This window comes from Aotus nancymaae, unplaced genomic scaffold (genome assembly GCF_030222135.1).
Source record: "Aotus nancymaae isolate 86718 unplaced genomic scaffold, 86718_ANA_hifiasm-v0.15.2.pri h1tg000053l, whole genome shotgun sequence".
Classification (NCBI taxonomy): Eukaryota; Metazoa; Chordata; class Mammalia; order Primates; family Aotidae; genus Aotus; species Aotus nancymaae.
In genome coordinates this window covers 7,653,425-7,664,815 of record NW_026988467.1, presented here as the reverse complement: position 1 = coordinate 7,664,815, position 11,391 = coordinate 7,653,425, and the positions used below count along the sequence as shown (strand labels likewise).

At 47.0% G+C, this 11,391-nt stretch overlaps 1 protein-coding gene across 1 annotated transcript; it reads right to left on the bottom strand.

Annotated features, from left to right (window-relative positions):
* Positions 1-8,813: 8,813 nt before the first annotated feature.
* On the bottom strand, positions 8,814-11,256 carry CORT (cortistatin). Its single transcript, XM_012473613.2, has 2 exons — positions 10,594-11,256; positions 8,814-9,509 (listed from the first exon to the last, which is right to left on the bottom strand). Exons 1-2 carry the CDS (start codon positions 10,690-10,692, stop codon positions 9,291-9,293), a joined length of 318 nt encoding a protein of 105 aa, XP_012329036.1. The 5' UTR covers positions 10,693-11,256; the 3' UTR covers positions 8,814-9,290.
* Between the last annotated feature and the right edge of the window lie 135 nt (positions 11,257-11,391).

Genomic DNA, 11,391 nt, shown 5'->3' with positions numbered 1-11,391 from the left:
ACACTCTCCTTGTAGGGAAAAGTGATGAGTTATCGTGGACTTAACCTGGCCATATTTTATGCATGCTTAGAGCAAAACAGAATGCTATTAAGAGATTCATTGGTTAGTTATTAAGTAAAGAAATACCGGCCGGGCACGATGGCTCATGCCTATAATCCCAGCACTTTGGGAGGCCGAGGCGGGTGGATCAAGAGGTCAAGAGATCGAGACCATCCTGGTCAACAAGGTGAAACCCCGTCTCTACTAAAAATACAAAAATTAGCTGGGCATGGTGGGGCACGCCTGTAATCCCAGCTACTCGGGAGGCTGAGGCAGGAGAACTGCTTGAACCCAGGAGGCGGAGGTTGCAGTGAGCCGAGATCGCACCATTGCACTCCAGTCTGGGGTGAGAACAACATCAAAACTCCGCCTCAAAAAAAAAAAAAAAAAAAAATCACAATAGGCTGGGTGCAGTGGCTCATGCCTATAATCCCAGCACTTTGGGAGGCCGAGGTGCATGGATCATCTGAGGTTAGGAGTTTGAGACCAGCCTGGCCAACCTGGTGAAACCCCATCTCTACTAAAAATACACAAAATAAGCCAGGCGTAGTGACACGCGCCTGTAGTCCCAGCTACTTGGGAGGCTGAGGCATGAGAATAGCTTGAACCCAGGAGGCAGAGGTTGCAGTGAGCCAAAATTGCACCACTGTACTCCAGCCTGGGCAACAGAGTGAGTCTCTGTCACACACACACAATAAAAGAAAGACAGAACTATCACAATAGGCCAGACGCGGTGGCTCACGCCTGTAATCCCAACACTTTGAGAGGCCAAGGCAGGTTCACCTGAGGTCAGGAGTTCAAGACCAGTCTGGCCAACACTACAAAACCCTGTCTCTACTAAAATACAAAAATTAGCCAGGCGTAGTGGTGGGCACCTGTAATCCCAGCTACTCGGGAGGCTGAGGAAGGAGAATCACTTGAACCTGGGAGACAGAGGTTGCAGTGAGCCGAGATCATGCCACTGCACTCCAGCCTGGGCAACAGAGCGAGACTCTGTCAAAAAAAAAAAAAAAAAAACGATCACAGTAAGTCCTAGGGTAAAGATAGGGGTACAGGGCCGGGCACGGTGGCTCACGCCTGTAATCCCAGCACTTTGGGAGGCTGAGGAGGGTGGATCATGAGGTCAAGAGATCAAGACCATCCTGGTCAACATGGTAAAACCCCATCTCTACTAAAAATACAAAAATTAGCTGGGCATGGTGGCGCATGCCTGTAATCCCAGCTACTCGGGAGGCTAAGGCAGGAGAATTGCTTGAACCCAGGAGGCGGAGGGTGCAGTGAACCGAGATCGCGCCGTTGCACTCCAGCCTGGGTAACAAGAGCGAAACTCCGTCTCAAAAAAAGAAAGAAAAAAAAAAGATAGGGGTACAGAAAACAAACAGAACAAAAACAACTGTTTCCTTTCCCTGTGATTCAAGGTGAGCTTAGGTCTATTCAGCATCCTGTTCCAGTGCCCGCCACGGTTCTCACCAGCCCCAACGTTTCCCTTTTCATAGCGTATTTTGTAATGCCTCCTTCACTATCCCTTAGTAGAAGCCATCGCTGATAATCTACCTACACTCATCCTTACAGCAGCATCAATATAATGCCCCAAATGTACTATTTCAGGAATGTACTATTTAAAGGAAAATAATTTCCAATAAAGCAACTGTCAGATGCTTGCACTGACAGAATCGCCACGCATCTGGCAGGCTGGCTGGCACATGGGCACAGTGATTGTCAGCTCCAATGCCACCAGCAGCATTGCCCTCAGTAACGGGATTTCCCACAACGGTAAACGTACCTACATTCCTAGGAAATCCAGGGGACATTAAAACTCACCATGTTACCCAGGCTGGCCTCGAACTCCAGGCCTCAAGCAATCCTCCCACATCAGCTTCCCAGAGTTTTGGGATTACAGGCATGAGCCACCACACGCAGCCAAAATATTTTCCTTATTTCTGTGAAACACACAGAGCTTTCGTTGACTCATCTGGCTGTTGGTATTGGTATTCTATACTTGAAGCGAACCCACCAAGAGGCTGAACTGGATAGGATCATGCAAAAAGTACCGTGGATTTGGGACTCAGACAAACTGGATGGAGTCTAACGTCCTAGTTAGTCTAAAGTCCCAAGCTTGAAAGGGTTAAATGAAGTGCTATGTTTTGTTTTGTTGTTTGAGACCTCGCTCTTCCCCAGGCTGGAGTGCAGTAGCACAATCTCGGCTCACTGCAACCTCCATCTCCCAGGTTCAAGTGTTTCTCTTGCCTCAGCCTCCAGAGTGGCTGTGATTACAGGTGCCCACCACCACGCCCGGCTAATTTTTTTTTTTTAATGTATTTTTAGTAGACACAGGGTTTCACCATGTTGGCCGGGCTGGTCTCAAACTCCTGACCTCAAGTGATCCACCTGCCATGGGCTCCCAACATGCTGGGATTACAGGTGGTGAGTCACCACGCCCGGCCTAAATGAACCGACCAACCTGGGAAACATAACAAGGCCCCATCTCTACAAAAATTTAAAAAATAAAAATTAGCCGGGTGTAGCACACGCCTGTAATCCTAGATACTCAGGCAGCTAAGGCAGAAGGATCACTTGAGCCCAGGAGTTCGAGGCTGCAATGAGCTATGATCGTGCCACTGTACTCCACCCTGGGTGGCAGAGTGAGGCCCTGTCTCAAAATAAATAATCCAGTCCCCCCCAAAAAAGGAATGAAGTACTGTAATGAGAAAGATCATAGTACTTACCATATAGTAAACAGTGGAGAGTGGTTCTCTTTCATTTCCCAGGGGCAGACAGCTGGAGTGCAGGAGTCCTCTGTCAAAGAGTCAGTAGGGCAAAGATCTTAGTCTGCAAACTCTAGCCCAGATGTGTAATGAATGTGGTCACAAACATAGTGCCCCAGTACCACTTACCTTCCCTATAACCACTGTGCCTCCAGCCTTACAGAACAGAAACGGAGGCGCAGAGCCATACCTCTAAAAATAGGAGTGAGCGAGAGCAGGGCATGCCTGTTCTCATGGTAGGGAAAAAGAATGTCAAAGAAAGCGGCTGAAACTAATGAACTCCACATTAGCCTTCTTCCGTTCTTTCAACTTAAGTCAAGTGTCGGTCCTCGTTAGGCAATTGGCTTTGACAAGAGCTATGCTAATTACCACTTACCAACCTTTAATTTCTGGGTAAAAGCAAAAGAAAAAAACTAATGGATTTTTCATTTTCCAGAGAGATAGGAATAAAATAATAGTAGTCCGTAAAGAAAAAGAAAAAACCTGTATCTATAAGAATTACTAAGTACCTTTTAATAACCAGATTATTTAGTTGTTTAATTTCCTAATTACCTGTTCAAGCTTTTTTTTTTTTTTCACCTTCAGAGTTTTTGTCCGTTTTGTTTGTGGAGTTTTGTCTTAAATCATTTTGGCTGCATCTTATACATCTTGTGGGTTTTTTGTTCGTTTTTTGAGATGGCGTTTCACTCTTGTTGCCCAGGCTGGAGTGCAACGGCACAATCTCAGCTCACTGCAACCTCCGCCTCCCACGTTCAAGCAATTCTCCTGCCTCAGCCTCCCAAGCAGCTGGGGTTACAGGTGTGCACCACCAAGCCCGGCTAATTTTTTGTATTTTTAGTAGAGACAGGGTTTCAGCATATTGGCAAGCTGGTTTCGAACTCCTGACCTCAGGTGATCCACCTGCCTCAGCCTCCCAGATTGCTGCGATTACAGGCTTGAGCCACCATGCCTGGCCACACCTTGCAGTTTTGTTTTGTTTTGTTTTTGACAGTCTGGCTCTGTCGCACAGGCTGGAGTGCAGTGATGTGATCTTGGCTCACCGCAACCTCTACCTCCCAGGTTCAAGCAATTCTCCTACCTCAGCCTCCTGAGTAGCTGAGACTACAGGTGTCCACCACCACGCCCAGCTAATTTTTGTACTTTTAGTAGAGATGGGATTTCGCCATATTGGGCAGGCTGGTCTCAAACTCCTGACCTCATGATTCACCCACCTCAGCCTCCCAAAGCGCTGGGATTACAGGCGTGAGCCACCATGCCCAACCCCACACCTTGTGGTTTTTAAGGACCTTGGACATGATCTAGTCTGAACCTGCATCCACTGCCTGAGTCCTCCCAACAGTTCTGACAGTGAGGGCCTCCATTCTGTTTGAGAGCCTCCAGCCAGGGGAACAGATGCCCTTCCCAGGAGCTGCACTGCATTTTCAGATTACAGAACCTTAGAGCTGGCAACCTGCTCAAATTATATTGACAACACTTGTGCAATTACAAGGTTACAAGGAAATGAACCAACAGGTTAATGCATAGATTCTGGATTTTCTTCAATTTTTTTTTTTTTTTGAGACAGTCTTGCTCTGTTGCCCAGGCTAGTGGCCCGATCTCAGCTCACTGCAGTCTCCGCCTCCCAGGTTTAATCAATTCTCCTGCCTCAGCCTCCCAAGTAAGTGGGATTACAAAGGTGTGCCACCACACCCACCCAGCTAATTTTTTTTTTTTTTTTTGGAAACAGAGTCTTGCTCTGTCGCCCAGGCTGGAGTGCAGTGGCATGATCTTAGCTCACTGCAACCTCCCCCTCTCAGGTTCAAGCGAGTCTCCTCCCTCAGCCTCCTGAGTAGCTGGGATTAAAGGCGCGCACCACCACACCTGGCTAATTTTTTGTTTTTTTAGTAAGACAGGGTTTCACCATGTTGGTCAAGCCGGTCTTGAACTCCTGACCTTGTGATCCGCCCACCTCAGCCTCCGAAAGTGCTGGGATTACAGGCGTGAGCCACCGCACCCGGCCTAATTTTTGTATTTTTTGTAGAGACAGGGTTTCACCATGTTGGCCAGGCTGGTCTCAAAACTTCTGACCTCAGGTGATCCGCCAGCCTTGGCCTCCCAAAGTGCTTGGATTACAGGCATGAGCTACCACACCCGGCTGTGTTTTTCAGTATCATGTTATAGGAACTATCACCCCCAAAATCCTAGCTTTTCCTCCAGACTGTTATTATTTTAATAAGACAAACAGGTTTTTAAATTACAAATGCAAAGTGGGAAAGAGAAATTACTGTTTTTACTAGCATTATAGGAAGTTAGAAATAGGCCTGGGTTGGTACCACAGTGGCTCATCCCTGTAGCTGTGTTCCCAGCTACTGGGGAGGCTGAGGCAGGACAATCACTTGAACCCGGGAGGCAGAGGTTGCAGTGAGCTGAGATCGAACCACTGCACTCCAGCCTGGGTGAAAGAGTAAGACTCCATCTCAAGAAAAAAAAAGAAATGTAATCCCCAGTGCTGGAGGTGGGTGGAGGTGGGGCCTGCCTAGTGGGAGGTTTCTAAGGACCTTGGATGTGATCTGGACCTTGAATCATGGGGGCGGATCCCTCATGGGTTGGTGCTGCTCCTGAAAGTAGCAACTTCTCCAAGATCCAGTTGTTTAAAAGTGTGTGGCATCCGCCGCCCAGCCCAAGTCTCTCTCTTGCTCTTGCTCTCACTGTGTGATATACCGGGTCCTACTTGGCTTTCTGTACTGATTGGAAGCTTCCTGAGGCCTCACCAGAACTGAGCAGATGCCTGGTGCCATGCCTCTGTACAGTCTATGGAACCATGAGTCAATTAAACTTCTCTCTATAAATTACCCGGTCTCAGGTATTTGTCTATAGCAACACAAGAACAGCCAAATACATTCCAAGTGAAACCTATCTCTCTACTGAAGATGCTACTGTTTTTAAGATGGACGGCCCCTTCAACAGGTGCTGCTTAAATCAAGGTAAGTATCTCCCCTGAGCTTCCCAGTCTAAGTTTCCTAAAGCCTGGAATCCTTTGCTGTCAGCCCTGAAATACGAATACTATGAGTGCTTGTCATCCTTCATTCCTCCTCACCAGGTGAGGAGCTGTTCTGGTGCCAAATCCTGGACAGAATAACAAGAGAATGAACTTGAAATTGTCCAGGGCCTGAATACCCAGATCTACATACCTGACTACATTGAACTACAGAGAAATCCACCGAAAACCTGATGGTGGGAAATTACCATTTTACCCTGATTTATTAGTTACAAGCATATTCATCTGGTCTAACATGCAGCTGACGCCAGTTAACATTGTATTAAGTCCCCTGAAATAAGGTAGGCTAAGACTTGATGAATTTCCTGGCAGTATCACTAGTAGAGCCTCATTATCCTACAGATAACTACTCAGTTAAAAGGTAAAATCCCCGATTTATTTATTGATTGGTTTTTTAAATTTTTTTGAGACGAAGTCTCACTCCACTCACTGCACTCAGGCTTGAATGAAAGTGGCACAATCTCGGCTCACTGCAACCTCCACCTCCCAGGTTCAAGCAATTCTTGTGCCTCCACCTCCAGAGTAGCTGGGATTACAGGTGTGCACCACCATGCCTGGCTAATTTTTTGTATTTTTAGTAGAGACAGTTACACCACGTTGGACTGGTCGTGAACACCTGACCTCAGGTGATCCACCTGCCTCAGCTTCCCACGGTGCTGGGATTACAGGCATGAGCCACTGCACCTGGTCTGTTTTTTATTTTTATTGTTTTTTGAGACAGAGTCTCACTCTGTCACCCAGGCTGGAGTGCAGTGGCGTTATTTCGGCTCACTGCAACCTCCACCTCCCACGCTCAAGTAATTCTCCTGCCTCAGCCTCCCAAGTAGCTGGAATTACAGGCATGCACCACCATGCCTGGCTAATTTTTGTGTTTTTAGTAAAGACAGGGTTTCATCATGTTGGCCAGGCTGGTCTTGAACTCCTGGCCTCAATTGATCTGCCTGCTTTGGCCTCCCACAGTGCTGGGATTACAGGCATGAACCACCATGCTCAGCTGACACCAATTTAAAAACTGAAAAACAATGAGCATGGCTTTCTTCTAGAAAAAAAAAAAAATTTTTTCAGACAGTTTTGCTCTTGTTGCCCAGGCTGGAGTACAATGGCAATGGCTGGCTCACTGCAACCTCCGCCTCCCAGGTTCGAGCGGTTCTCCTGTCTCAGCCTCCCGAGTAGCTGGCATTAGAGGCGCATGCCACCACACCCAGCTAATTTTTGTATTTTTAGTAGAGACGGGGTTTGATCACATTGGTCAGGCTGGTCTTGAACTCCTGACCTCAGGTTATCCATCTGTCTCATCCTCCCAAAGTGCTGGGATTATAGGCGTGAGCCATTGTGCCCGGCTGAAAAATCTTAAAAGACAAAGTTCTGAAGGTTAGCTGGCCTTCCAGGCAGGCTTCTTCCACCAGTGCACTGACCCAGTTACTGCTCTCCTAAAGCTGCTGTGCTTGGAAACGTGGATACTATTGAGTCTCTTCCATCACTTTATACTTTATTCAGCTAGTAATTATCAATATGAGCTCAGCTCTGCAGAAAACAGAACGGAATGGTAAGCAGTCATTCTCGGGGAGTCTGCTCCCCTGGTGTCCAGAGAAGAGAATATTCCCATGTCCTCCAGCCAGCCTTTGCTGGTTTTCCCAATCAAGTTTCGCATCTTAAAAACCTTCATGGCCAGGTGCAGTGGCTCTCGCCTCTAATCCCAGCACTTTGGGAAGCTGAGGCAGGTGGATCAACTGAGGTCAGGAGTTCAAGACCAGCCTAGCCAATATAGCGAAACCAGGTCTCTATTAAAAATAGAAAAATTGGCCAGGTGCAGTGGCTAACGCCTGTAATCTCAACATTTTTGGAGGCCAGGGCGGGTGGATCACCTGATGTCAGGGGTTCAAGACCAGCCTGGCCAACATGGCGAAACCCCATCTCTATGTCTCTACTAAAAATACAAAAGTTAGCCGGGTGTGGTGGTGCATGCCTGTAGTCCTAGCTACTTGGGAGGCTGAGGCAGGAGAGTCACTTGAACCTGGGATGCGGAGGTTGCAGTGAGCAGAGACAGCGGCATTGGACTCCAGCCTGGGCAACAAAGGCAAAACTCCATCTCAAAAAAAAAAAAAAAAAAAAAAAAAAGGCCGGGCGCAGTGGCTCACGCCTGTAATCCCAACACTTTGGGAGGCCGAGGTGGGCAGATCACAAGGTTAAGAGATCGAGACCATCCTGACCAACATGGTGAAACCCCGTCTCTACTAAAAATACAAAAATTAGCTGGGCATGGTGGCACATGCCTGTAGTCCCAGCTACTTGGGAGGCTGAGGCAGGACAATCACATATGGGAGGCAGATGTTGCAGTGAGCGGAGATCGTGCCGCTGAACTCCAGCCTGGGTGACAGAGGGAGACTCCATCTCAAAAAAAAGAAAAGAAAAGAAAAGAAAAAGCTTCATGCTGGAAGTCTCCTTTAGAGTCTGTGACTTAAGAGTCATAAACAGTATGTGTCATTAAGCAAGGATTTTGGTGCTGTGGGGAGAACTGAAACTTGAGAAAGCTTTTAGACTTGCATGATTTCTTTACCCCTAATTTCACTGAGCAGACCCAGAGCCTGGTCCACGTGGGGGCTCAATGGCTATGCTACATCACAAAAATGGAATTGTCCCGTTTTGCCATTATTCACTGAGAACACTGAGGAATAGGGACACGAATGTGACAATTATACATGTAAATCATATGACTGTCACTGAACAAAATCCAGATACTGAGACCTGGGACAGGTCCTGGTACTAGAAGCTGCGGCGAGCAGGTGACAGCTGAGCGGCAGCAGGGCTCACTGCCACCGTGTCTGGTTTGAAAGAACATTTCTCTAAGTAGACTTAATTCCTCCCAAAGCAAATGTGAAGCTATAATCCATGAAAAGAACTGCAACCCATTAAGCTACTAATTAAAATGGTACATAACAGCAAATTCAAGTATAACTTTCATAGGCACGTCAGCATATTTTCTGTTTAATATTTGTTTTAAAATTAATTTCAGCTACAACATGAGGAATAATCATTTTGCTCTTCGAGCCTGATGTTAAAAATTTGCTTTTAATGTGAGAAATATTTTTTAAATTAAGACAATTCATATCAATTCATAAACTGAAATAAGATGTTATTCTGAACTCTTAATTATGTACTCTTTGGCTATTTTATTTTAAATCAAAGACAGAGCTTCCCAGCACCGTAACGAATGTCAAAAGGAAAACCCAGTGGCTGCACTGAGCACAGTCGAGTAAAACCACAAAAAAATCTTTCTCAAAGATGTTCACTTCGGGTTCCAAATTACTCAAAACATGTAAGTATTGGGAATTATTGGAATTTAAATAAAAAATACTTTTCAAATGGGAAGAAGAGGAAAGATCACCGCTGCTTAATACATTTTATTTGGGTTCGTCATTACACCTGCGTCAGTAATCACGGGTGGGGTTTTATTTGCAGGAGGAGAAGGTCTTCCAGAAGAAATTCTTGCAGGGCGTCCTGTCGCGGCGCGTGGACTGCTGGAGGGGCGCGCCTTCCTGCCGCTTGGCCGCCTCCCTGGCTTCCTCTCCTGTGAGGGGCCCGGCGCTGGCCTGGGATGTCCACTCAAACCACCAAGCGAGGAACGTCAGGAGGCTGCTTTTCTTCATTTCTGTTGCTTCCTGCATATGCTTTTAAAGAGAAGCAGATGGCAAAGGAAAGAAAACTCAGCCATCTGGCTCAGGCAGTAAGCAAAGATACGCAATCTCCTCCTTACTTAAAAAAAAAAGACCTAGAAGAATACCTTGGAGAAAAGAAAAGTATTAAAAATAAATAAGTTCAAAAAGAAAAAAGAAAAGATGCTCCATAGCAATAAGCCCCATTTCCATTTAAAGGATGAAGATGAGAAAGTGAAGAGAATACCTTAAAGAAATTGTTCTAATTAGAGAAAAGGAAAAGTTGGTCATTTTAAGTCAAGGAAAAAAACCTGGTGGTTTTGCCCCATACTCTCTGCTGAGGTCCTTAATTAGAAGAGGTCAGGAAACCTGCCATTCTCCCCCAAGTGACTGGCAGCTAAGAAGCCCCAAGGTAGAGCGGGCTAATGTACTCATTCCCCACCTTTGGCCACACTCCTGGATGTCCGCAAGTTGCCTTCTGAGACAGATGGGACTGAAACGTTATATTCTGGCTTTTCAAGTTCCTTAGAAAGCTTTTAGGAATAAACTGCTGATAAATGACCTGTCTGAAACTCATCTGGTAATTTTGGAGAAAAATCCATTTTTAATGGTCAACTTTATACACTCTTTCTTGGAACTTTTTCAAAATGGAAAAAAGAGCAATCAATCACCTAATGAAGTTATAAATCCTCACCAATTACTCTGAGCCAGTGGGAGCCTGTGCTGTGTAGAATCCGAAGGCTCTGGAAGTCCGGGTGACGAACAAGGACTGTGGCAGCTCTACGCCTGCCCTTAGTGGACTAGCACACTCGTTTCACCTTTCCCAGATACCCAGCGGAGAGGGGCACTGGCATGAAGGGCTCTCCTTGAGCTGTGCTGGCTTCCAACATGCTTCATGGGTTGGGACAGGTATGTGAAGATCAGCAGTCTGAACGGGACATCCCAGTACGTTGGGCCCACCGAGAACACTACGAAGTTCAGCCCTGTGTCCTGTCCAAGCTGTGAAATCCAACACACGCACACACACACACTCACCATGCAGGCCAAAAACCCAAAAAGAGAGTGGGCAAGTGTGTGGCCACATTGCGTCTGTACTCACCTCGCTGTCTGGGCTGATGGGGCCGCCCTCCAGGGGCAGGGCCGCAGTGGCTGTGGCCCCGGAGAGCAGCAGCAGCAGGAGGCCAGGGGGCAGCGGCATCCTGGGGGCTGACTGGAGCTTCTGTCCCACTCTGCTGCTGCTCTTCCTCCTGGCAGCCTTGAATCAATGTTTTGGGGACTCGGGTCCCTTCTCTGGAGCTTGGTGGGTATTTTAAGCTGAATCTCCAGCTGTTTTTTGTGTCTATACGTGTCTAATGCCTGGATCCTCTTCCGTCACGCGGTGACGCAGAAGCTGGAGCAATCAGTGCCCACAAAAGCGCTTTGGGATTGGATTTAACTCCTTAATTAAAGCTTCAGGTCTTTTCCTGCGTTTAGAGCGCATTTGCTCCTATTTTGGAACGCGTGTGCGCGTGCTGCTGAAGAAGTTCTACTTCCTCGTAATTATGCCTATAGCAGGCAGGAAGCCGTGAGAACAAAAACAAGTGATTTAACATAATATAAAATTAGCCTTGGATAAGGAGCTTGAATGTGAAATTGTGCCCATGTGAAAGTATGACTGAAACTCATCCAGTAATTTCAGAGAAATTCTTCTACTACGGGCAGAGAAACAAGGAGGCAATGGGGGCTCAGAGATGCTCTGATCGAATCCACTAGTCTCACCAAATTGTCGGCAAAGAGGCCCCAGGAATTGCTCCCAGCACCGTCTCTCAGCCCATCAGGCCAGACCCACCATCCTCTAGGCCAGGCCTTCTCAATCTGAAGTGCAGGCAGGTCCTGATGTGCTGCGGCATGGAGGAGC